Source organism: Eutrigla gurnardus, assembly GCF_963514095.1.
Source record: "Eutrigla gurnardus genome assembly, chromosome: 7".
Lineage (NCBI taxonomy): Eukaryota > Metazoa > Chordata > Actinopteri > Perciformes > Triglidae > Eutrigla > Eutrigla gurnardus.
Window position 1 is genome coordinate 26,827,871 of NC_139921.1, and position 27,785 is coordinate 26,855,655.

The 27,785-nt window shown below is 43.9% G+C and overlaps 1 protein-coding gene across 2 annotated transcripts in view; it reads left to right on the top strand.

Annotated features, from left to right (window-relative positions):
* Positions 1-27,343, top strand: part of slc8a3 (solute carrier family 8 member 3) — a 71,927-nt gene extending 44,584 nt beyond the window's left edge. The window contains exons 3-8 of one of the 2 annotated variants that reach the window (XM_084012835.1): positions 2,255-2,361; positions 18,072-18,089; positions 19,935-20,059; positions 20,381-20,480; positions 21,897-22,166; positions 23,078-27,343. In XM_084012835.1, coding sequence (XP_083868961.1) covers positions 2,255-2,361; positions 18,072-18,089; positions 19,935-20,059; positions 20,381-20,480; positions 21,897-22,166; positions 23,078-23,454 — 997 coding nt within the window. In that variant the 3' untranslated portion in view covers positions 23,455-27,343. The remainder of the gene's footprint in view (positions 1-2,254; positions 2,362-18,071; positions 18,090-19,934; positions 20,060-20,380; positions 20,481-21,896; positions 22,167-23,077) is intronic. The other variant, XM_084012836.1, reaches the window with a different exon arrangement.
* Positions 27,344-27,785: the final 442 nt, after the last annotated feature.

The window sequence follows — 27,785 nt, forward strand, 5'->3', positions numbered from 1 at the left end:
GTGTGTGTGTGTGTGTGTGTGTGTGTGTGTGTTAGCAGGTGCACGTGTGTCGATGAGGACGTACTTATAAATACAGGTTAGAATCTGCATGTGAGGAGGAGATGGAAACTGTTGGTCGCTGAAGTGTTTGTCCACGTTTTAGTATTTCATTATTTACACACGCCTTTATATTAAATCGTTTTTTTGGGGCTCGCAGCTTCGTCGTTTGGTTCACTCTGTCATTCTCATCATCAGCACCGTTTCCAGATGCAGGAAGCAGCGTTCGCTTCCTGCCCGGCAACAAGGAGCAGACAGAGAAATGTGTGGAGAAATCAGCAGCTAATTGAGTTGTGGATTTAGGAAAGTGCTGCATATTATACTTGTACTACATACTATACTTGTACTACATGTTATACTTGTACTACATATTATACTTGTACTACATATTATACGTGTACTACATATTATACTTGTACTACATACTATACTTCTACTACATTATACGTCTTTTGTACCATTTTCATGTCAGTAACTGTGCAGAGCCGAAGTTGCAGATTGATTGATGGATGGATGCCGTGATATTATTGGTTGACATCGCTTCGTACTGATGATTTAAACACGTGTCATATTTAGTTTCCAGGAAGACCTAAAATGGTTAAATAGTTTTTTTTGTATTTTTTATTTCAGCTCGACTTTAAGGCGATAACCTGTTAGCGTTGTGTTGACGGTTTGTTGTGCCGCCCCACAGTGGCCACAAAAACAAAAATCAATTACTGCAGGTTTAAAGAGCACACAGCAAATGAACTGTACTCATTGCACAGGAGGGGGGGGGGGGGAGGGGCAGGTTAATCAGCCATGTTGTTATGTGTACGTGTGGATGGTGGTGCAGCAATCTTGTGTGTGTGTGTGTGTGTGTGTGTGTGCGTGTGTGTGTGAGAGAGAGACTTTCCTTCCTGCTGGAGAAACAAGGAGCTTTTTACTCTCAGACATCTCGCCCAGCGATCTGAGGGAAGCCCTGCCGGTGGGAGATGACGAGAGAGAAAGAGAGACGGCTTGTTCTGCTGTCTGTCGAGCGCTAACAGGATCTTATAGTAGACACCCCCCCCCCCCCCCCCCATTGTGACTCACATCCAGAACTACATACACACCGGCCAGAGGAAAGGGATTTCACTATGCATTACAGTACATTTTAATTCCTCTAGAGATGCTGGGGATTAATGGTGTTCATATACATGGTGTGTGTAGTAATATCTGTGTGTGTGTGTGTGTGTGTGTGTGTGTGTGTGTGTGTGTGTGTGTTTTGACTGACACGCTACATGATGTCACAGTGTTGGAAGAAACGAGCTGCTTCTTTTTGACTCGATACATGATGCATGAGCAGATATCCATAATGAATGCTGCTCCGCCACTTATTTTATTAGCTCAACCCAAATACTCCACTTAAATAACATGCGGGGAAAGTAGCAGGGGTTTTTTGCGGCCTCCCACGAGATGTCAGACACATAATAAAGTGTGTCATCCCTGTTTCAGGGCGTCACGCCGCCTCGTCTCCGGCGTCGGGTTTTTGTTGTCGTCTGCACGAGTCCAATTGAATTTCACAGCAATCCCTGGAGGAGACTTCTGGGTGCCTGCTGACCACTTAACTGCCTGCACTCGTCAATAACTCTTTAAAAAAGATCAATTAGGGCGATCAGTGGCGGGAGAGCGCCGCCGGGAGCCCGAGGTGCCGTATTGAGCCGTTTCCTGCGAGGTGATGTCACACGCGCTCCCCCTCCTCCAGACATTTCACTTCATTAAAGGGGCGTTCTCCTCAAACCGGAGCAATAAACCCGGCAATAAGCTGCCGCTCTTATCTGCCTCCTCCCGGCCCCTGAGAGAGGGGGGAGGGGAGGGGTCACGGTGGTCCGGCCTGCCGTCTCTCTGAAACACCCCGCCGTAAAAATCGATTTAGATAGCGACACTCTCTTTCATTTATCCTTCGCTCACCTTTTTTATTTTTTGTGCCCTTGTGAAATGTCCGTTTACACATCTCACCAGCTGATTGATGACACCGCCGCTTGTTTTCACCTCGCTGCGTTTCTTGTGTCGCCATGGTGAACGTGGTCGCCGTGACGCCGACCACCTTTCACCTCCTGTGACCTTTTCTTCTCACGCTGATTATTAATCCTACTTACAGTGCACTTCCTGTGTCCCTTCATCGCAAATTAACCTTTCTCTTCTTCTCCCCCCCCCCCCCCCTTCCTGCCCCCCCCCCCCCCTGTTATTCCTCCCGCAGCAAACTAATTCACGTGAAAGTTATTGACGATGAGGAGTATGAGAAAAACAAGAACTTCTTCCTGGAGCTGGCCGAGCCTCGAATGGTAGACATGAGTCTGCAGAAAGGTGCGGTACCCAACCTCTCTCTCTCTCTCTCTCTCTCTCTCTCTCTCTCTCTCTCTCTCTCTCTCTCTCTCTCTCTCTCTCTCTCTCTCTCTCTCTCTCTCTCTCTTTTATCACTTCCTCTTGTCTCTCGCCCTCACACACTGTCACTGTCTTTTCTCTCGCTGTTAGCGTCTCCTCTTTGTCCACTTCTTTTACCTGAACTTTCATTCTGATGTATCCATCCCCCCTCTCTCTCTCTCTCTCTCCCTCCCCCCCCCTCTCTCTCTCTCTCCCTCTCTCTCTCTCTCTCTCTCTCTCTCTCTCTGTCTCTCTCTCTCTCTCCACACTCTCCATATTACACCCAAACCCTCTAAAACGCTCCATCACCATCATAATGACACTTCTCCCCAGACGACGGCGTCTTCATCTGCATAAAAAAAGAGAGCGGGGAATTCGAGGAGCCGCCATCATTCACCGTCTCCACACGCCGTTGTTATGTAAAGACACGTTGTTTTTTAAGTCTAGGATCTATTTTTAACTACGAGCTTTGGATGAGAAATACAAGCAAAGCTGCTGTTGGCTGAAATGAGATTATTGATTTTGTTTTCTTTCTGGCTACGAGACTGAATTTAATAGTTTTTGCGTGAAAAGTTTAAACTTTTCCTTCTTCCTTTTTTTTCCGGGCGCCGTCTTGTTGCAGGTCATGAGGTCACGTGTCTTCAGGCTGAAAACGTAGAAATGAAGGCGGGATGCGGAGGGATTCAAATCAGAGTGCGTTTTCGTCATGAGTTTGTTTTCTTAGGAGGCTTCTTTTTTTTTTTGCTCACCGTTATCTAACCGAGCTGGGGGGGGGCGGGTAGTCGGTGCAGGGAGATGGTGCAGGATGTTATTGGGTCTGGTAAACGCTGTGTTCTCGGAGTACGAGTGATGATGAAGAGGAGTTCCTACGCAGCTCCGTATGAGTGGCGGCTCCATCACTCCAACACTCCTCCGCCGCTCTGTGATGCTGCTTGTTGTCTTTCCTTCCCTCTCCGTGTCGCCGACACGCTGATGAACACACCAGCTGTCCGTCACACATCTCTCTGCTTTTTGTTTGTGAACTCGGAATCTAAAGCTAAATGTCTAGACTGTGAAATCTTATGTCAACAAATATAAGAGATGCTCTCACAATACAATTATTATAGCTATTATTGTTGATTCCCAAACAGCAACACGTCACCTTTAAGCAAAGGCTGTATATAAGAACATCGGTTTCTGAAGCCTTGGCCGTTGCCATCTTGGTTTTTCTGCAACCAGGAAGTACAACTGACCAATGAGAAGTAGGGTCATTTTCTCATAGACTTCCATGTCATTAGAAAACAGAAAATCCAAGGCTATTCATCCTGAAAACAAACGAATAGATACTGTTGCTCACTTCAGCACATTTAGCTTCTGGTGGCTAATGTTAGCGCTGCTTTTGCAAACTGCAGTTGGATACTTGGGCTGCAGATCTGACATCAGTGAGTCTGTTTGCTGGCTCCTTTTTGACTTAAATTACATTTAAGTGACTTAAGTGTCACTTTGCAAATTAGAAGTTAGCATGGTAGCTCATATTCATTACGCTCGGGGGGGGTTTGATGCTACAGCTTCTCTCTTGCTGCTGCTGGGTAACTGACATTAGATATTTTTGCTTTTTGCTGCCCTGTCTCTTAGTCTCGAAGACAGCTTTAAATGTGTTCTGAATCCTCTGAAGAGGAGGTTTTCCTGCCCTTGTGAGAACATAAATATATATATATACTGTATATATACAGTATATCCGGTGGTTACTGGCTGATGAGGTCTGCAGTCTCTCCCCAAAAAGAACACCCAGCAGCCGTCGAGGTTTCTGCAGATTTCTTGAGTTCAACGCACCGAAGGAACGCGAGTGGAGATCGTTACGGACAGAATCGGTGCAGAGGAAGGTAGAGAGAGACAGACAGGTAGAGGGAGAGAGAGACGGGTAGAGGGAGAGACGGACGGAGGGAGGGAGGGAGATGTGTAACGACGGATCCACGAGGTCGTTTGGTTCTGTGGTCACAGAGCGTAACACACCTTTGTTGACAAATTCGTCGCACGGACGGATTTAAAAAAAAAAAAAAAAGATGATGAATGAAAATGTACAGCGTTGACGACGAGTAATACTTCTTTTTCTTTTTTTTAAAGCGGTAGCTAATGAATGTTTGATCAGGGGTAATAAATGTTTGATCTATATATGATGAGGAGGTAATGAAAAAGCTTTTCTGTATTATTTCCCACGCAGGATCATCTTTTATGAATGCCCTCGTGCTGATGAAATTGCTTGATTTTTTAAATTAGAGGGAAAAAAACCTTGAGCCGCTGCTTAGCAGAGGTGGTTTATATTAGTGTGTGTGTGTGTGTGTGTGTGTGTGGTTCATATTCGCTGATTTGGGGCTGATTGGGTTTGTTTTTCCTCCTTATTAAAGCCGAAGCAGAATTGATGAATATTCTATGAGAGTCTTTGTTTCATTTGGCTTTTTTCTTTCCCCCATATCCAACAGCCTCGCTCCATTTTTTCCCGCTGCAGCCTTTCCATCAACGGCACTTTGTTTTTTGCCTATTATTTCTCTCTATTATAGATGACCAAAAATAGAAGCACAAAAATAATCCTCAGATCTCATTTTAACTCTCTGATGTGTTTATGTTATTGCGAGCGGTTGCATCACTTATTGTAGCCTTTTTCCACATTTGCTCATACAGTGGGGGCGTTGATCACCTGATACAACATCAGCAGAGCGGAGAAATGATAGCTAGAGTTTAAGAGTAAAGACAGTAGAAAACCAATCAAATATTAAAAAAATATATAAGATTAAAAGTAAGAAATTAAAAAAAGTTTAAACGGGCGAGATAAAAGCAATTCTATAACATTTATTTCAAAGAAGTCACTGCTTATTTTCTACCTTTTTGCACCAAGGTGACCACGTTTCTTCCCCAATCCCCCAAACATGACAGATTCTGTTAAAATCAGCAATAGAATCCTGATGTGCCTTTCTGTTTCTGTCACATAGTAATACATAGTACATAATAAACGGGGGAATTGTTACGGTGGTTTCTTCTTTTTTTAAAACAGTATCTATTCAGTCTCTCAAACTCTGTCCAAGTCAAACGCTTGGTGATTGTCTGGCAGCAGAAACACTCACAAAGACAGTTTGGTGATGTTGTTTCTCTCTAGTGTGAAGGATGTGCGTTTTGCAATCAGCGAGGTAAAAACGATTGTTTCTGTGAATGGAGTCTGGTACCTTTGAGGAGCAGCGTATAATGTTCTGTTTCTCTTCACGTCTAACTGTGAATTAAGGTTATAGTTCGACCAAACTGGAACGGAGGAAAGATGAACAAAGTTGGATTTGATGAGTTTGATTTTGTTTCTGTTGAAGTTTAGATGAAGCGCGTTTCAATGATCAGCGAGGTGAAAATAGCTGTTGGCCGACTGGAGTCTGATGGCTCTGAGGAGAGCTTATTAAATATGTCTTCTACCTCAATTAATTATTATTATTCTGTGGACAAAATCAAGCATTATGTGTCCTTTTTTTTTTTACGTGTATCTATATTTAAGACGGGGAGGCACAATTAGATGATCTTTGTACCGGAGTTCAAAGATCTCCCCCCCCCCCCACTGACACACACACACACACATAAATCAATGAATATCAAGTTATTCTAGGCGGCGTGCGCCATGTGATAGCGCCGTCTTTATAGTACCATTAATTATTCAATCGGCAAAATGTCAGAAAATTAGGTTGACACATATATATATATATATATATATATATATATATGATAAAGAACCAGTAGCAATTGTTTGTCGTTTGTTATGAGTAAGAGATATTAGGTCGAATGAGCAGTAAATAAATAATCTTCTTTCTGAGGCTGAATATTGTCATTGTCATATTCTGAAGTGCACACTATTAATAACGGCCCGACTGAGGAAAGAGAGGACAGACAGACAGACAGACAGACAGACAGACAGACAGACAGAGATGCTCTTAAGTGTCTTAAACAACACCCATCGATAGATGTGAAGACGGGCGTCAGACCTTGAGATGACGCGGCAGAAAGTCGTCTGCTGTGTTCACGTCGGTGCTGCCCCCCCCCCCTGCCACTTTCCATCCGAATGATGCCCGGCGAGGGGGAATGTGCCACCCGTCAGCCTCAGAGTGAGCTCTTGTGGCATCTAAGGGCACTTCACATGCTGCTGGAGTCCTCCGGGTCTCACACAACACACGTTATTATTATTATTTATGTGATGATGATTATGGTGTGGAGGGATGCGAAGCCAAAGCAAGTCTGATCTCCAGGACCGATATTAACGATTTGTTTGACCAGAAAAAAAACAAGCAACAGTTTTTTAATAATCAATTAATTGATTTTGTTATTTTTTTCCATGAAAAAGAAATTGAAAAGGTTGCAGGCTGTGATGGACATTTTCCATTTTGTTAAGACTTAACAATTAATGGATTTAATTTAGAAAACAGCCATTAAAGATCAGTGTACACATCTGGATGGGAGATCATCATCATATCATCACGTGTTTATTGAATTAGCTCTGTGACCATCAGTGAATTTCCAGTCGGATTTATTCCTGACGTAATCTTTTAACTCTTGAAGCTTCCTTGCATCCAGATTATAATCTAAGGGGGTCTAACGGGCCCTCTCTGCCCTCCGGGGATCTCATGTCTGTTCAAAAAGCTCGAGTGCTCGATCCCGGGCCCTGAGGAACTCTAAATGACTGGTATTGAATCAATTAGCTGCCTAATTGGGCCGAGATAAAGACTCCGTTTCCTCATCGCCGGCCCACCAGTCATTACAGATGGCACTGGGGATCTCCCAGTAGATGTGCCAGGAGGTCACTGGGAATCTGGCAAGAAGGAGCTGTGTGTGTGTGTGTGTGTGTGTGTGTGTGTGTGTGTGTGTGTGTATTAGAAGTATTCAGAAGTGCAGTCTGGGAAACGTCATATAGGAGTGAAATCGATTAATTGGCATTACCTTAAATATACAATACTAATTCAAGTTAATTAAATGACAAATTGTAGTTTTTAGTATCGGACCACCTCAGAGCTTAAACATGAATTATCTTCAAATAATGAGTTGAGTGAATGTACATCTGAGAGTTCAATCAACTGATCAAATTATGTTTGTATTAAGTGTTCGTCCTCTGATAGTTATGATCCTCAAGCTGCTTTTTTCTAGATTTAAAATATTTATTTAACTAATTAATCAAAGTCAGTTCAGTTAACGAGGTCATGTGACCACATCCACCTCTTATAAACAGTCTATGGTGACGTCAGCGGAGTATTCTTCCAGCTGTGAGTACGAACAATAACCATCTTCGTTGTTCACATTCGTGATGATGATTTTGGGGGCGTGGCTTCGGAGGAAGGCCCACTTGGCACATTTCTTTCTAGATTTAGCCACTTTTGACTGCTCGGTATTTTGATGGGAAAACATCTGTCAACTCTGCGGTGAGTTTTTCAGTTGAATAATTTTTTAAATCTATACTCTCGCTGGTTTCTCCCGCGTTACCGAACCCGACTTTAAAGCCACAGGAAAGAAATACAGCTTCCAAGTTGAATCGGCTTAAAACATTTACGGTGCAGAAATGTTGAGGCAGTAAAGGACGACTCAGCGGTTTGTTCAGCATCATGTTGACCTCAGTCAGGTTTGTCTGGAGGACGACGGAGGACAAGTCCCTTTTTTACAATTAAGTGTTTTAATGTTGTGATTTTTTAAAAAGGATCCAAGCTCTACATAGAGAGAGTGCCGTGCAGAGAAACCTGCGATCTTCACAAGGACGGAGAGGAAGCAGATAATCTGGCGATCTGTGGATTAAACGACACATTTTAACGTGGATCTCAAATTAAATTTCATTCAGCAATGGCCTCGTTGAACGAGGGCCTGTGCCATCATATTGGCCGTTATGCGGTTGAACCTCCCACAAAGCATTTCATTATTACCCAAACTAACGACACACTGGAGCCTCTGATCTGCTCATACCTGCCGTTTCAACCGTCCCCCCGGTGCTTGTACCATCAGCCTTCCGGAGGCTCGGCCGAGCGCCGCGCTCGTTTCGCCGATTGACGTCGAGACCTTGGCGAGTGAGCGATGGGGAACAGCTGCCCCCCCACCCCCCCCACGAACCTCGCCACCTGTTGGTGATTCAGGGAGGTCATCCTAAAGACCCCGCTCTGTTTTAATAACACGGAGAGGAGGGATGGGGGATCCACATTCATTTTCCTGTCACATGACGGCGAGGTGACGTAGATGTGCATCAGATCCGAGAGGCAGCTTGGATTTGAACAATAGTTCAACAGTTTGGGACTTTCATATAATGTACAGCGGCTTATTATGAAGCCACAGAGGACAGGTTAGCTTCGTTAGCTTATCACAAAACTTGTTTTGAGAGCGTCGGAGTCGGAGTTGTACTTTTCCATGTTGGAGGTCTTTTTTTTTTTCGAAGTAAAATGGATTGCAGCATATTTCTGGGTCAGTTCCCTTCCTGAAGTCTGGTTGCTTAGTTACAGTCTTTTGTGCTAAGCTAAGCTAAGCTAAGTGGCTGCTTTAAGCCATAATATTGCCACATTGGTCAGCTTGGCTGCCTTTAACATGAAACACGGGAGATAAAACAACGTACCAAAGTAAAAGCGAGATATCTTTTCATTTTCATCACATCTAAATTAAAATCAGAAGCACGTAACATAAAATGATGTTTCGAACAAAGTGCGGGCGTCTGCGGGCGGGGAAATTAATTTCTATTGTCATTGTTGCTCCTTGAGTCTCTTCATCGTTATCTTGGTTAGAAATTGGTCTCCCATTTGACTTTATATGAATTAACAGGAGCTGATCTGCAGCGTGACTGAAGCTTAAGAGTAAAACATCAGCATCCTGATACAAAACCAAATAAATAGTTCAGATTGAGTGAATTAGCGATGACAGGAAACACGTTTTCTCTAAATCTCCACCTTGAATTTGAGATCATGGTCTGAGATCATCTCCGATGCGTTTTACCTTCACTTGTCTTAATTGCCGGGGAATCTGCGTCGCGCGTTGCTCACCTGCCTCGGGAACTTGCCTGTGTCCTGGCGGGGGGTTCGGTTCCTCGGCTTATTATAAAAGTGCACGGGGCCCTCTTTGAATACAGATGACACAATTAATACTGGAAATCTGAGAGGGATTACCTTTTAATATGTCAAGAGACTACCGAGCTAAGAGCGCTGTGACACTGATGCTATTCCCCACGCAAGAGATGGATTTAAGTAAAGATTATTATGCGATCATAAAAACAGACGAGGACGGCGTGTCACGGTTGACCTGCAGGATTCAGTTGATGTGAAAAAAATTGAATAGGAAACGTGTAAATCTTACTTTATGCTTTTCTCTCGCCTCTTATCCTTCTCCCACGTCCACGCCGGGTTTGGAATCGGCGGGGAGGGATATCGGCAGATGGGTGTTCACATCCCCTCCCCTCCCCCGCCTGCTTCGCCGGCCGTGGCACAAATGTCACGACTCAGAGGGCCTTCGGTCGCCGCGACGCCAACGGAGAAATCACACCGGCACGGATGAATAGATTTAATTCAAATGGGAGGCCCGGGCGCCGTTCATGCATTCGAAGACCCCCGACTTCATTAAAGCTCCACTTCTTTCCGGGGGTCACGGGGAGGAATGTCAGAGACGGCGTGTGACATGACAATGAAGGAGGAGTTAATACGCTTTTCTACGTTACTGGGCTTCTTTTTGATTGGGGGGGGCGGAGGGTGGTCATTTAAAGTTTGAATTTGAAGTGATTAGAGCTGTGAAAATTCCAGCCCTGGATGGTCACCGTGGTAACGGAGGAAGAAGATGCCGGTGTAGCGTCACAGTGCAGGAAAACTCAATAAAGGGCACTTTTCCTTCGTGCACCTGTGATCTGATTTCAATATCACATGCACGCTTCATTTCCTGTGAATGCCGTGTTGTGAAGTCGATTTGATTCCAGCTCCAACAATGGAAACTACAGTAATTATGCACACACATTAAATGTCCATTGCAGAAAGAATATAGTTGTATAGATGTGTTTTGATTTCATGGAAATCTTCTGGATTTTACGTTCTGCTTTTCAGACCATCGACAAAAGTATGTGCTGCTTTGGTAACCATCATTTTTGCAAGAATAGTCCGTAAAAGTCAGATGTCTCGTTTCGCAGCGTCATTCCTTCGCAGAGAAAAGACACCCACGATGCTTTGCTAGCGCCGAGCTAACTGTCAAAGCAGCGTTGATTGTATCAACATGCAATTAAATGGTAATTCAGCGACGCGTTGTTATTGTGGGAAGCGCCGCGTGAACGGCCCCTTTAATTATCCCTGATTGTGATTACGACGCCTTTTTTGTTTCTGCGTGTTTATCTTTTGTGTGCGTTGTTTGCACCAATGGCGGTGTGTATTTACAAGCTCCGCCTCCCGAGGTCAGAGCTGGCGTTCCCGCGGTGATTGCCGTGTTGTACAGTACTCAGTGTGGGATGTGAGACGGCGTGTTGCTGATCTACTGTCTGTCGTCTTCAAGGACGGAGCCGTCTCTGCAGCGGCGTGTTGTCAGCTGATAGGAGGGGTCACCGGGGGCAACCATCCACAGAGACTGGCAATAGAAGCTTGACGTATTGTTATCAAATTAGATTCATCCCACCCCCCGATGTGATTTATGATGCCGGATCGGGTCCCGGTTGAAGGACGGGGGCCCCGTCACTTAGCAAATGACACGTCGACGCCCCCCCCACGTGCATCTTCCCAGTCAGAAGTGAGATTGTTGTCTAGTAACGGTTACCATGGATGCCATGTCGGGGCTTTGGTGGATTTAAATTGAACTGTTGAATTTGGAGGCAGAGAGGGAAAGTGGGGGAGTGTGGAGAGGGAGGAGGGAGAGACCGAAATAGTCTGAGCATAAAAACAGACAGCGAGGAGAGAGAGAGACAGTCAACCAAAGAGACAATGAGCCACAGATCGAGGAGGGAGGGGGGGGGAGTCGCTCTGAAAGCCCTCACCATCTGTGATGAGGAGCTGGAAGAGCAGTAATTGTCCCTGGGAGGTGTGTGGGGGCCGTTCTCAGCCTGGATATGTGGAGGAGCGGCGGCGCTACCTGCCACGCCGGTGGCATCGCCACAGCGTCCGGTGTCTCAGCGCTCAGGTGAGGGGCCGGCAGGGACCCCGACCTTCAACCAGGGCACTCATTAATGTCCATGTCAGTAATGACCTTCTCAAATCCCCGCGACCAACGGCGTTCCAGGTTGTTTTGCATTAATCTCACAGCGGTGAAAGTCCGTCTCTTTTCTGTGACGGCTCCCTGTGAGGGTCAGATTCATTTGGACCAGAGTGGACCGCTTGGTTAAGGTTTGTGGGCGGGTCTTGGGAGGGTTTGTGGTCGTTTTGCTGTGACGTAGATGGATAATCTAATGGGACGCCAGTTTGAAGTAACAGCTCAGTTAAAAGGGACGTCCTGATCATATTCCACCGGATTACATGCAAAAGTCAATTTTCCCACAAATCCTTCGTTGTGAAGACAATTCCACCACTAACAATGAAAACGACTGTATAGAAAAGGGAAGCACCCATCAGGTCTTTTCAGTCCTGATGCAGATATTGATACCCTACCTGGGCTTTGGGTTTCGGGTATTGAGTCTCATTGCCGGAAGCAAAGTGGTTTTGGCGTCTTTGAGTCCGGGCTTCCTGGAGGGCCGGAGGTTCGTCTGTGCCGGCGGCCGGCTGTCTTATCAACCGACCATATGACGGCAATAACTGTGTAAAAGGGTGAAGGAATGACTTTATTGGCCTGTATATCCTTTTTAGAGAACGGTCACATGGAGGCCACTGTTCAGTATTTCCTGAATGAACCGCGGACGGTTAAGTTATTATTGTGTCAACAAAAGAATCCATCATTTGTTTTAGTTTGTGCTAATTCTGGAGGATGTCCCATTTAGGAACAAAATTCTTTAAATACACACGATAAAATATTCATGCGCGGTCTGTCTCATACCCAGAGGGTACGACATGAAAGCATTAACAAAAAAAAGTTACTTTCACTTCAGCTCTCTGTGGAATATGGATAATAATGTTGAAGTTATAAATGCTGCGTGGGATAAGTGGACGTCGTTGGGGCGTCACGGCTGAGGCGGCGCCCTCGGCCGTTAATCAGCACTCGGGGTTACATCAGTGATGACCAATTTATTTATTTTGTACTCTTCATCAATGTATTTATATTTCACTCTGTTTGAAATCCTTTAACATTCATAAAGAGGTGGATGCAACGCTGTCAATCTGGAAATTATGAAAGTCGGTCAATTTAAAGGGAAATCAAACAAAATATGTTAATCTCAAGTTTTACCTCATATTTTATAAGCTGCTCATGTAAACTCTAAATATGCAAAGTAACTGCAAGCACTATATGTGTGTGAGTAGGTGTGTGAATATGCAGGCAGTGAACTTGTGACCTTTACATAAAAAACGTGTCTTTATTGTGTTTGTGAGTGTGTGCTCGCTGTGTGTGTGTTTGTGTGTGAGGCTCTGGTCTGATGACATTATCAGGCTCGGTAATCTGCTCCATAATTGCCTGCTGCTGACACGGCAGCGAGGCTGATACGGCTGCAGAATAAACACACTGTTAACAAGAAGAGGGAGCTCGTCTCCACCTGGTCAGCATGCCACCGCCTGACATCTGGACGGGGCGATGGAGGGGCGATCAGAGGGAGGGGGGGTGCATAATAACATAATAATAACAGCAGAGAAATGTGGAGGAAGTGTGTGATAGCAGAAAGGGAGACGGGGGGATAAATGTGTGCTATTGATATATTTATCCAGGCAGCCAACCTCCTCCGGTGCTGAGAAATGAAGCCAAGGTGGAAGTGCCAACAGGTGCAGTTCATCAAATGGCCACTTGAGGCTGCCTCCTAAAGCAAATCAATCCCAGCCCTCATATGAACAGTAAATGAAGCCCTTTTCCAGAAATTCAAGATGCCGATTCCAACACCTGAACTTGCATGTCGGCCATTTTTAATGAACATTTTTCAGCTCAAGATTAAATTTGGCCACGAAGTATTTTCTGTTCTTAATAGTTTGACAGTAGAGAGACGACAGCAAACAAGGAGAGAGAGAGACATTAGGGAATGAAACATGAGTGGAGATGGGGAGAGTCATGTGAGACAGGTAGCGGGGTACAGAGACGGGGAGTTAGAGATAAAGAAGTGAGACGGGATGAAAGAGATTCAGAGTGAAGCGAAAGTCCACGGAGGAACGACCAGCAGGGATTCAGGCAGAAGACTCCGGTTAAAGTGAGAAACTGTCACATGTGAAATGAAGCCTGGTTCGGAGCGTCCAGGTAGGCAGTCTGGGGTTTGTAGTCTTCTCCAAACCAGCCGATTACACCAAATATGGAACCTAATAGTGTATAGATTACTGTTGGTACATATCCTTATTAAAAGAAACAGTTTATTTCTGGGATAAATTCTTAATTACTTTCCCTCAGAGACGAGATGAGAAGATCGATACCACTCTCACATCTGTACTGTAAACTACAGGCGGCTTTGGATTAGCTTAGCTTAGTTTAGCATAAAGACTGGAGATACGGGTTAGCAGCTAGCTTGGCTTCTTCTCAATGTGACATTTTCACAATGTGGTGCAGTCTTTTACTCCTACGTACAAAAACATTAAAAGTAGGGATTTGCTATCTTAGTCCTTGACAGCTGTTTCCCCCGGGGTTTTGTGTTTGTGCTAAGCTAAGCTAACTGGCTGTAGCATCACATTTAACGGAGAGAACTGTTGCTGAACTGTTGCTTTAACAGGGAGGCCAAAGCTGAGAAAACAGCAGCATTATTATTGCTGTATATACACCAGTGTATTTACAGTGACAGCTCTGTGTGTAATGTTATGAAATGTGATTTTTAAATGCTTCAGCTCACTTAGTTGTGGAAGAAGGATTTAGACGCCCTCCTTCACTATATAAAAACAGTGTTGTGATGGTGGAAGCTGCCAGTTTTCTTGGCAATCATCGTGTTTGTTTGCAGTAATCGGCCTAATATCTCAAGATGAACGCGTTCAAAGATTTATCGATGTCAAAATGCAACACGTAGGCGACTTTAATTAGCTCGGCGAGATTAAAAACGCGACTCTCCATCCGTGAAAGACGTCCATCAGGATGCGCGAGAGGAGGGGGGGGGATCACCCAGCATTCAGTTAAATTATCAGTTCATTCAGTCCGGCGCCGCCTCAAGATGAAGTATGGCGTGTACTTAGCATTTTGACTCCTTCCGATGCCACGGCGTCAGAAACATGGATACGGCAACAAGATGATGGACGCGTTACACAGCCGGCATATTGAAAGATAATAAAGGAGGCTGAGGCATCCATCTTTGTCATCTTCTGTGTGTGTGTGTGTGTGTGTGTGTGTGTGTGTGTGTGTGTGTGTGTGTGTGTGTGTGTGTGTGTGTGTGTGTGTGTGTGTAGGTGGACCTACAGTACGGGTATAAATATCCTCAAACATGCATTTGTGGAGAGTGATGACTCATCTTCAGTACAGTACATTAGGTCTTTGTAACGGAGCTGCCTGATTGGTCAGTTGAAGCAAACAAAGGGACGTCAGTCACCCCTCCACGTCTGTGCATTTACACACATGGTTTGTTCCGTTTATGATTCAACTCAAATCTTCTCGATCAAGTTGAAATGTTTCAACTCCTACTTCGGGCGTTTGCATTGACTTTGTATGCGATGGAGCCACGCCTCTCCTTCCTCCACCAATCACCTGCCTCCTCCCGTCTCTCAATCAATCATCCAACCAACCGTGTCGCTATTCTTCTACCCCTCCGTACATTTATGTATCATCTCTCCTTCTTTAATATTCCTTCTGCATCCGTTCTTCCTCCGTAACTTTTTCCCGCCGTCCTCCTCCTCCGTTTCCACCTCCTCCGCCCTCCCCCAATCCCTCCGTCCGCCCCTCGTTTCCATAAATCCAGTCACCTTTCTCCACGTCCACCAGAGTCTCCATCCTGTCTGCACCTTTTGCACCCGTCCCTCCATCCCTCCATCCCTCCATCCCTCCACCCACTCCTCCTTTCAAACAACAGCCATTCATCAACATCCTTCCGTTTCCACCCCACACACCTCCACCGACCCACCTCCTCCACTCATTCACCCCTCCCTCCCCTCCCTCCCCTCCCTCCCCTCCCTCCCCTCCACCCACACATGCAGCTCCAGGCCCCCAGGTCCACCTCCAGGCCTCTGCCAACCAGAATAGCCCTGATAAGTTAAATGATGAATCTGTCTTAATGAGGGAGGGAGAGGGGGAGAGAGAGAGAGAGAGAGAGGGGAGAGAAGGGGGGCGAGAGAGAGAGAGAGAGAGAGAGAGAGAGAGAGAGAGGGGGGAGAGAAGGGGGGGCGAGAGAGAGAGATAGAGAAGGGGGGGCAAGAGAGAGAGTGAGAGATAGAGAGAGGGGGGGAGAAAGGGGGGCAAGAGAGAGAGAGAGAGAGAGAGAGAGAGAGAGAGAGAGAGAGAGAGAGAGCGAGCAACGGATTCGCTCTTTTGTAACGAGACGGATCTGATTTGGCCGAGCGAGCAGGAGAACATGCTGATGACGACGACGGTTAAACACACACACACACACACACACACACACACACACACACACACACACACACATACACACACACACACACACACACACACACACACCTCCAAATACATCCTTGTTGGTTAATCTTCCCTATCGCGACGGCACTGCTGCACAAAGACGAGCGTCCGGATCGTGAGCTCCGTCGCTGTTGTCTAGGTGATCAGGTTATTGATTGATTATCGGTTTGACTTGAGTAGAAAATGAAGTTTATAGTTTAGTTTACACAAACACACTTCTGTGTCTTATATCCGCCACAGCTTAGAGGATTTCCATCCTGATACAACTTTTCGTCTTCCATGACTTTTGTACATTTATATGTATGTATTTATTACAGGACTGTTTCAGATGATGATCACCGGTATTGATTATTGTATAGCTTTGGCATGGCCGAGGGCTCAAACTACTCTACCCATGAGCCTCGGCGACAGTTGCTAGGGAATAAGACTGATGCATTCTAGTGCTGTAGGAAATCTAAAACGACACAAAACAAACTGGCTCAACTTTGGCTCAAGCAAAAAACAACGTTCGGCCTTTTAAAGCAATTTAAAGATGATTGGGTTGAAGACGCTTTTCATATTCTATTTCTGACATTTTACAGAACAATCAGTTTATATGACTTTGTGCTAATATACCTGTATATTTAGTATCTGCCACTCCCTCTCCGCAGTGTTTTGTTTTTTATTTTTATTTTGTTATTACTTTGTGTTGGATATATAGCTCATAATCAGATTTGGATTAGGACTATTTCACACAGATGAGCTATATGTGAATTAAACGTGATCATGTAAAGACCCTTATTGCAGGACATGATAAGCGTTTGCTTCCTCCTGTCCCTCCTCCAACTTGAATGATTATATTGGTTTATCTTTTCTTTTTCATACTTAATTAATATTGTAATATTGTATTCGAGGAAAATAAAGATCAAAATCCAACCAAAGCTGGGTTTTCCACCACACTTCAGCTTGGCTACTGCTAATGATAATGAAGCAAGTCGCCCACAGCCATTAATGCACTCAGCTCCTCGCGGTGATTAGCGGTGGACTGTATTTGATTTGGGGAAGCTGATAAGCCGCCTCCGAACACAAACAGGTTCATGAGACTGGAGGTCTGAAGGATCCGGAGACCTGAACGGCTTTCTGTCATTTTGTCCTTCATGAATGCAAACGGGGGGAAGATGATGAAGAGTTGTGATCTCTAGAGGCTGAAAGGCGTTCTCCCCTCTCTGCATCCACTCATATCTCCTCCTGTAATTATCTGCCTGCTGATGACTTTTTGAGTCTCTTTTTTTGATTCTTACTCATATCAACGAGTGACACTTTGCAGACGCAACATGTCGAGAAACAAAGTGGGAATGAATAATGAATAAACAGAACAACTTGAATTATAAAGTTATGTTAAAAAGTTTCCACTACGAGAGACTATTTTAAAAGTCTCTTTTAATGGAAGCTCCCAATAGTTTATATTTAGCAAATCTAATATCCATTTGTGGATCTTAATATTTTGAATATCCCAAAAATTCAGATATTTCATCTTCTTAATCTCTCCCATCTTCTCAATTATTCAACGATATCAAGTCGATTAAGCTTATTAATAATTATATATGTGTATATATAATTAATCTACTTTAAGAGTTCAACTTTGTTTTATATTAATTATTTATTTCTTACAAGTTCTACCACTTTATTTTGACATTTAGGGTTGTGATCGTTCAAGTAAGTATTATATTGCTTTTTTAATTTTTTGTTAATAAAGCATTAACATGTTTATGAAAGACCAAATTCATATATTCGTCCAACACAATTTCCTACGTCGTCTGACAGCAGCTGGGAGTCATAACGTTTTGGGATCATGATGCATAATTTCCTGCCATGTTATTGATACCAGACATCCAATTTCCCGTCAGCCTCAAACACAACATTCCTTCGACGGCATCAGCCAAGTTTATAATCTTTGTGGAGATTTCTCTCCTCCTTTTCATCCTGATGTAACTTTCATCCATTTCCACTGATCATCCTCTTTTCCTGTTTCCTCCTCCTTCTCCTCTTCCTCCTCCTCCTCCTCCTCCTCCTCACAGCCCTGTTGTTAGCTGGCGGTAAGCTGCCCGTTCCCGATCCGAGCATCCCCACTAACCACTTCCTCTGTGTGTGTTTGCTGTGGTTTAAACATCGGCCCTGAATTCAAGGGTCCCCGTTGCATGCTGGGAGATCTCAGAGGACACTTGAGATGGTTTATTCTGCTGCTGATGAAGAAGTCTGACTCAGCACTTTGAGTGGTTTTGATGTGAATCACCTGCACTCCGGCGCCGTTATCCTCTCCCGCTGTCACGGTTACAAACAACGCGCTCCTCCGCCGCTCTCTCCCGCACGTAATGATGGATTCCACGCTAATCAGCGGATTAATTAATCACAAATCCATAAATCATGGTTCTCCAGTCGAGAGGAAGGTGCAAACACCTGATAACCGTTGAGATAGGAAAAGAAAAAAACAGGCAGTTCCCAAATTAGAAATGTAATTACCTTTGTGGGATTATTGTTTCTCCTTGTGGAGGCAGATAGTGTCATGTCGATGGAGCCGGGGACGGCTGGACCATCCATTTTTAAACAGGAGCAAAGAAATCCTGTCAGGACTTCAGGGCGCAGCGCCGTCTTGGGTGTGTAATGGATTTAGCTCAGAAGTTTGTGTGTGTGTGTGTGTGTGTGTGTGTGTGTGTGTGTGGGGTTCGGGCTGTGATCTTTAATGGCGACGTTAATATTTAATGGTAAGCGTGTTGTCAGCAAAGAGCAGCAGGCTGGGAGTCGGGACTCGAATAAAAGATGACAAGTTCCCGGCGCCAGGTGGCTCAGAGGGGGTGTCACGGGGGGTGTCACGGGCGGAGCGGGATGAGAGCAACTCTAGATGCACTGCCGCTCCCTCTTGATGGAGTTTGACAGCAAGACTTGATGTTTGGCGGCTCTTTTGCACTCAGGAGCTCTGGAGGCGTCGTGGCGTTCCAGGACCCGTCTGATAGGCTGATGGGGGGGCCGGGCAGGTGGTGGGGTTTTTGGGGATCAGGCCTGAAAGAGTGCAGACATTGAATGGAAGGCCTTGGAAGTCCTTGATTTGTCTTTGTTGCTTCAGTTCTGTCCTAAAATCAACAAATCTGATGATGAATTTGTGTTGATGAAGCACTTCAAGTGTCACTAGACCTCAGAAGTCCACTTACTATTTTTTTTTTCTGGAGCTTTTAACCAAATTCTCCATGAGTTCAGGATCTCGTCAACAGATCTCACTGAAGAAGACAATGTAATACAGTTGAAGGCTCTGGGAGGGGGAAAATAGTAAGTGGACAATTAATAGGGATTGTTGTGTTAAACCGCTAAAAACATATTTTTTCACCCACAACCAGTAGTATTAATAACATCCACCTCTGAGAGCTGAGTTGGGGTGAAGGATGAAGGACGTCGCCTCCGAGTTGCATTCATGAAAAATAGTAAACAAAAGTTGTTGTTCGTCACCTCACAGCTCTGAAAGTGACACGATTCTTTGATTCATGTGAAAGTTTCAGCTTTTCGATTGGAATGTGATAAACGTTCCCGTGAAGTCGGTCACGGCGGAGAAACCAAACAAGAACAAGCTCTTTAGCAGATGTACGACCTTGAAACGCGTTGATAAAAGTAGAATAAATGGTGCATCTGTGTTATAAATAAATAGATCTTTGCGTTGTTTCGTTCCCTGCCAGACTGATCAAGCATGTCTAACCTTTACGTCACACATTCGGGACGCCACTTTGCACTGATTGAGTGTGACGCGTGTAATAAATCTCATCTCTCCATAAAGCCTGAACATTAGAACGGCTGATTTAACGGTGAGGCGTTGACGTTTTGTTTGCAGCTCAACATGCTAATCAGCTGAGCATCTTCTCATTTCTGTTTTTTTTTTATTGATTTTCCCTCTCCAGACGTTCCAGACAGGAAGATGACATCAGACGAGGAGGAAGCCAGGCGCATCGCGGAGATGGGGAAACCGGTGCTGGGCGAAAACTCCAAGCTGGAAGTCATTATTGAGGAGTCGTACGAGTTTAAGGTGGGAAAGGATTCTCAATCACTGATTATTACAACTGGAACAGATCAGATGAATAATTCAGCCTGAAATAACAGCTGCATATTCCTATTTATAGCAGTTGCTCTTCTATGATGTATTTCTAGAAGGAGATTCGGGTCCTTTACATCCTTTAAATCCTCCTCGACCACAACTTTTGTTTCCAGCATGCAGGTTTTTATCTCCATTCATCAAACGGAGCTCTCGGCTGCCTGCAGCTTGATGCCTTGATGCTTGACTGCCATCGTGTGGCGGAGCTGGTGTATTTGTGTTTGGTTGAGTAATGGGTTTCTGTATCACACACAGAGCACAGTGGACAAGCTGATCAAGAAGACCAACCTGGCTCTGGTGGTGGGAACCAACTCATGGAGAGACCAGTTCATGGAGGCCATCACAGTCAGCGCAGGTACGGAGTTTAAATATAGAATATAGAAAATGTATAATATAGCACATGGTCAGACTGTGCTATATTATAAATTGGTATGTTTTCAATTATTCATGTCATTTTTCAAATTTTTTGTAAACGGCATTAATTCATGATTAAATCTGTGTAAAACTTTAATCCGATTTTTTTTTTTTCTGTTTTTTTCCACTAAGAGCTGCTAATTTAAAACTTTTATTAAATTTATTTTATTAAATTAAATCCATCCATCCATTGTCTTCCGCTTATCCGGGACCGGGTCGCGGGGGCAGCTGTCTGAGCAGGGACGCCCAGACTTCCCCTCGCTCCTCCGGGAGGACCCCAAGGCGTTCCCAGGCCAGCCGGGTGACATAGTCACTCCAGCGTGTCCTGGGTCTTCCTCGGGGTCTCCTCCCGGTGGGGCATGCCTGGAACACCTCCCGAGGGAGGCGTCCAGGGGGCATCCGATACAGAATTTATAAATAATACATTTATTTATTACATTTTATTTGGGGAAGGTTTTGCTGCCCGACAGTCTTTAAAGGGGACATGTTATGAAAAACCATTTCAGTGTGTTTTAATGCAAGAAAACACCTTCTAGTTAAAAAAAAAACAAAAACAAGTATGAGCCTGAAAATGAGACATGATATTTCATTTCAAACCTTTATTTATACTCGTAAGACATTGAGATTTCCCTCATTTTCAGTGATGACGAGCATTAAGAATACTAATAAAAACAAAAAATATGAGTAGATATAAAGATAAAAAGATATAAAAAATAAGTAAATAACTAAAAACAGTTGCAATTTGATGAGCAGAGATTTGACAGGAGCAGAGGGGAGTACGTCGAACTTAAGTGTTTGTTGCAGAGCGTTCCAGGTACTGGGGATGCCAAGGATATGACCCCTTTATGCTAAGCTAAGCTAACCTTCCATTGGCGGTAGCTTCGTATTTGACAGACATGTGCATGGCTTCTCATCTCACTCTGAATGTCGTCGTCTCCAAGTATTGATTACCGCTGACTTCAAATGTGTTTGAAGCAAATGTTAAATATTTAAATATATGTTCAGACTTTTTCTCCAGCTATTAAAAGACTGAATTAAAACCCGCCCTGTGGCCGCAAACAACTGTAACCTCGGCGTCGTCTCAGGCTGAAAAATAAGTCATTCTGAGAGGATCCCTCCCCTCCCCCTCTCCGTCGTCCCTTATCTCCTCCATCGATCCGTTATCTCGCCAACGCTTTCCCGACTCTTCCTCGCTCTTTATCCTCCTCATCTTTGTGCTTCATCATCTCCCTCCTGTCATTTCCCCTTTTGCTTTTTCAAACCTCTATCTCAACCTTTTCTCTTAATATGTCCTTCCCCTCTCTCTTTATCTCTGCCCAAATACTCTGCTGCCTCTTCATCCTCCCTCCCTCTTCAGATGAGGATGAAGAGGACACGGGGGAAGAGCGGCTGCCGTCCTGCTTCGACTACGTCATGCACTTCCTCACCGTCTTCTGGAAGGTGCTGTTCGCCTGCGTCCCTCCCACGGACTACCTGAACGGCTGGGCGTGCTTCGTGGTCTCCATCGCCATCATCGGCCTGCTCACCGCCGTCATCGGCGACCTGGCGTCTCACTTCGGCTGCACCATCGGCCTCAAGGACTCCGTCACCGCCGTGGTGTTCGTGGCGCTCGGCACGTCCGTCCCAGGTGGGGAACGTCTTTGAAATACAAGTTTTATACATTCATGTTTTTATTCATGGCGGTCGGTGGAAAAATCTGAGACTTTGTGAGCTTTTGAGACTTTTTCAAACATGCTTCGTCATCGAGATGGCCGATATTATTATTTTCCTCCAAACTGACATTTTCACCCGACAAAGAAAAACCAATATGTCACCAAAAGCTTTGACTCTGTCAGCATATTTGTTATTAAAGGTCCTGGCTGCTGCATTAATAAATCATCCCTGCATTCATTTTAGGGAAAAAAAAATATATTTATAAATATTATAAGCAAACAAGAACAACACAGAGCTGGACCTCATGATGCAGTTTAGATTTTGAGAGAAGATGAAAATTTTATTCCAGCATGTTTATTTTCTCCAGGAAGCTGAAAGAGCTAGAGGGAACGGGGTCAAAGGTCACAGGGGAGATGTTTTCTTTCCAGCAAATATATATTTAATAATTTGGATTCACAACATTATCCAAAGATAAGATGCATATCTTATTTTTTTTTTAATCCTTGTTAGCAAAAAACAATCAATTAATAAGATGATCATAAATCATCTCCATGCTTAAAAAAGGATAAATACATAAAAAAATGATTTGTTCTGTTTTTTAAATCAGCCTCTATTTTTCACTTTTGACAGCTTTTTCAAGTTACTCGTTAACAAAAACTCACCACGATCAACTTATTGTGTTTTTATCGTGATCTGAGATTTAAAGTAAAAAACCTTTGGTGTTTTTTCCCAATCAGCTGTGCGTGATATAAGCTTTCTAACAAGGTTTCAGCAGTAATTATATTATAATATGGTTATTTTAGATGTTAAACTACATTTTCTGCCATGTGATTTCTGTGCACCAATCACCGCTGAGTCCCACAGTGACGCCTTCTCTCTCTGCAGACACGTTTGCCAGTAAGGTGTCGGCGGTCCAGGACACCTACGCCGACGCCTCCATCGGCAACGTGACCGGCAGCAACGCCGTCAATGTCTTCCTGGGCATCGGCTTGGCCTGGTCGGTGGCCGCCATCTACTGGCACACGAAAGGGAAGCCGTTCGTGGTGGAGGCCGGCTCGCTGGCCTTCTCCGTCACCCTCTTCACCATCTTCGCCTTCCTGGCCATCTCGGTGCTGCTCTACAGGCGCCGGGCCCACATCGGAGGGGAGCTGGGCGGGCCCCGGGGACACAGACTGGCCACGTCAGCCTTCCTGTTCGGCCTCTGGTTCCTTTACATCCTCTTCTCCAGTCTGGAGGCCTACTGTCATATAGAGGGCTTCTAGACGGGGAAAAAGACAAACATAGTACAACTTCAGAGGTAAAAAAAAAAGAGTGAATTCTCGCTGTGGAATTTGGGTCCGTGTTGTTTGAAAGGACAGGAGAGGTCGACCCAGGGTTCTCCCCCCACAACCTCCCTCTCTCCCTCCCTCAACCCCTCCTGTAAGGATGCTCGGAGGTGAGTTTGCTGCCCTCTAGTGCCGACGCGGCTGCAGGAGAGCCATCCTGAGCCGGCCGCCGGCGTGCTTACAGGTGGGATTGGGTCTCCACCGAGTCCAGGAGCTGCCGATGCCGGGGCGGCCCTGCATTCCACTGGAGGAGGCCGCAGTCTTATATCCGCAGAGAGTAGCCGAGTCAATCAGAGGTCTATATTTTTCTCAACACCTGAACAAGAACGACTTTTCTAAAAAAGTATTTTGGGGATAAAAACGCAAAAAATGAATAAAACAGAAAAAAAAAGAAACACACACACACATTAAAAAAAAGAGGAATAAAAGAACTATTTTCTGATCTACGTTAAGGAATAGCAAAAGATAATATTGTGAAGTGGGGAATATGTTGTTGAGTGACAGTGGGATGGAGTCATAGTATTTATTTTTGTTTGCATAGTTTTTCCTAAGGAGCACTGCAGATTTCTCAGAAATCACAGGGACAAGAAGAAGAGGAGCGACGGCTGGCAGACGAGTCACCGGTTGGAGGAGGAAGAGGAGGACACGGTGAACGCGGTCAAACTGCCCTGAACATGACTTCCGTACTCTATACGTATCTATATATACAAATATTTCCATATTTTCTGTATATTTTGAATATTTGTTTAAATGTGGTCACCTTCTGCTCTAACGACAGAGGATTGCTGTGGCTCAGTGGGAGGGGGAGGGGGAGGGGTCAAACTATATACTGGAACGATGTCGTCACATTTCTAAGAGTTATGTATCTTGCCTAGGTGAAAGTATGACATTGTATTTTATTTATTTACCGATATCTTGGTCTCCCTTGATTTTCACCTTTTCAATCAAAAATCCGACTCAAAGGAGAAAAAACAAAAAAAAACAACGTGTTGCTGCAGAGGTAATTCAGAGGTATTTTTGTACTGTTCCTTCCATGCACTTTGCTGTATAGTTCTATTTATGGAGACTTCTACTTGTACACGTGCAAAAGGCCAATATTAAAGTTGCCACTACTGAACAGAGTGCCTGTGAGGGAGAGGCATCACACCGACGAGCTCTTTGCTCGGCCAAACAACTCGAGAGTTTCTTCCTGAAATCATGCATAAACATGTTTTAAAAGCTGCATTATTAGATGTTGGCCACTAGGGGGAAACAAAAACACATCTGCCATATTATAAGCATTTTTTGAAGGACATGTATTTGCCAGTCTGGTCCACAGAAACACAAAGTCCTGGTGCCGAAGCTAAATTGCTAAATTGAAGGTTTCTTTGTGAAAAAGTTATTCATGTTCCTGGGTTCCCCTTGTTTTAATTAATAAGGTAATTAAACAACAGGTAATTTGCTACATCAGCATACAAAAAGCTATAGCTCCCACAAAAATTTACCAGTTAGCGTAAGCTTTAACTTTATCCAAACTTTGTCTCATATTCATGATATTAACCAACACTCCTGTAATATTTATTTTTTTCGAGGATGTGTCTAAATGGTTAAAGTAAACATTTACTTTTCTTTGCATAACTGAAAATTAAGATGATTCAATTATCAGATTTGTCAATGCTTTTGAAAGAAATTACAAAAAAAAAAATGTCCCATGGCAAACTTATTATTTTGTATTCTTTATTGTCATTATGCAAAGAGAAGGTGTCAGCGATGCTCATTTTGGATTGAAACTCTTCAGTGAAGAAGCAGGTGTGGGTGTCAGAGCAGCAGAGAGCTCCAGTTTGAATTTGAAAGTAGCCTGATATTGATACTGAATGCTGTTTAACACACGACTGGTGCTTTGTTTTTAAAAACGAGAGGGGAAAAAATGTGTTTGAAACTCCCAAAAAGCAGCAGAAAATGTTTATTACTTAATTTGCATAAAAGTGTATGTTAATATATAATCAGTCGATCCTTGGCTAATTTAAAAATTACCCAAGAGATTACCAAAGAGGTGGGATGCAACATCTGTTTAACAAAAAAAAAGAAATAAAACAAAAATTGAAAAAAAAAAAGTGACAGTAAGTGGCAGTTACACTGTATTTCCACAAGGGGGATGTCAATCTCCGGTCCCTGTGGTCATCCCTTCTCCTACTCAGCACTCCTCCTCTTCCTCCTCTTCCTCTGCGTTCTTCCTTTGTGGTGAGCAGCGTTGTAAATACGTCCCGCGGCCCGAATGGGACGGTCAATTCCTGGCCCGGGACCACACCTGCTCGGCCCCCACACCGTCCATTTCTCTGACACACACACACACACTCACGCTCAGAGTACGACGAGGGGTCCACCGCTGCACAAGAGGGAGGACCGCTCCGTCCCATTAAGAGGCAACACAAAAACCCACATTCTGTACATAATTTTCAGTGTATGTTTACATAGACACAGTATAGGTGTCCTGCTGGGGGAGGGGGAGGGGGGGGGGGAGCATGTCAACACAACTCTCACATCTCATCTACAGTACAGGTGATCTGCAGTTGCTTCATCTGAGCCAGTATCAGTGGAAGTGTGGTGTTTTTATGATTATTGATATTATTATTTGCCCTCATTTTGTCACCCTTGGAAAGGAAATTAGTCTGGAGTTCAGCAGGAATTCATGATGTCAACGAATCGCCAGTCTTCTTCCTTTTATCTTCGCCTTTAGTGGCTATTTGTGTTTGTATACTTGATTTTTTATTTATTTTTAATCTGCCGGCGTGTGTGTTTGTGTGCCGTGCATGTACTCAAGCTGTGCACCCAAGTGTGTGTGTGTGTGTGTGTGTGTGTGTGTGTGTGTGTGTGTGTGTGTGTGTGTGTGTGTGTGCACAAGGGCACAACTCTAAATTGGTTCTGTCTTTGCATCTTAACAAATGTCTTAATTCTGTAAAAGATGACAAATACTGATCATACACATCACCTCTCAAGGCACCATCTTCTTTATTTCTATTGAGAAGTGAAATATCAATGTATGGGAATCAGACTTGCAGTTGATGAAGTTTGTTTGTGTAACAGAAAAAAAAGGGGGGGGGGGGGGGGCACATTTTAAAGGATGAGTATGTGTTTTTTTTCCTGGCCTGCAATGAGATGTCAAAATAAAATAGCAAATTTTCCAAAGCTGACGGTGTTTTGAAGTCGAAAGTTAATTTTTCTGAGGTTCTGAAAGGTTTTCCACAAACAAAATACACATAATCCTCATGACTCTAGATTGAATTTGTGTATTCGTGTTTCTGCCCGAAGTACATGCTTTTATTTAAATATGCTGCAGTGAAAAAGCACAAGTGTCCCAGATGAAGGTGTGGATTTTTTTGGATACACGATTCTAGTCATCGATGAAGTTAAATGTGTTCCACGTTGCTTTTCCCATCTAATGCAGACACCAAGTGAAGGGATTATTTTGTCCCATTAAAACATGTTTTCTCATTTAACAGCTACTTTTACTCAAATGTCTGTGAAACCAGTCCTCTGTCTGCGGAGCTTCACTGCATCAATAGCAGCAGCTGGACGTGTCGAGCCAGAGCCGTTCTGCCTGCCGAGGGTGCTTTTGTGTTTTTCATAATGCTGTTAAATTACAGAGAAGCTGCTTTGTTTTTGATTTAATTGAGATTTTACATGTTTTTCTGTTGTTTTTAAAACCTGCACTTAGGAAAAAGATCCTGTAAGCTGCAGAAAGTAACTTTAGATGGATGGTTTTGTTAATTTCTGTAGTTTATTCTCATTTTCAGGTACATTATTTGATTATCACTTTATTACTTTAATATACACTTCATCTTTCTCTCACACGCTTTCATCTTTAGTCTCTGTCTGATGAAAAATAAGGTAGCCTTTAAAAGAAAGATCTACATTGTGCCCATTGTCTAAAAAAAGAGCTTAAAGTAAAAATCAAAGCAGAAATCAGCCTGCTCCGGTATGGAAGAAAATTTCCGCCACAAAAAGAAAAAATGGAACGAAAATGTCAAAAATATGAAATAATTTATCAAAACTGAAATTTTCACTTAGTGAGTTAAAATACAAACTTTTTTAACGCACTTACTGTTTCAAACTTTTGACTTGGCAAACTACATTTTTGACTAAATACATTTTTATCTCACACTTTAGACTCTAAAACTTTTTATCTCATAATTTGTTACTTTGTTAGTTAAATGTTTGACTTTCCTCATAATTTTGATTCATGATTTCATCATTTTGACACAATGTGAATTATTTTTAATTTGACTAAC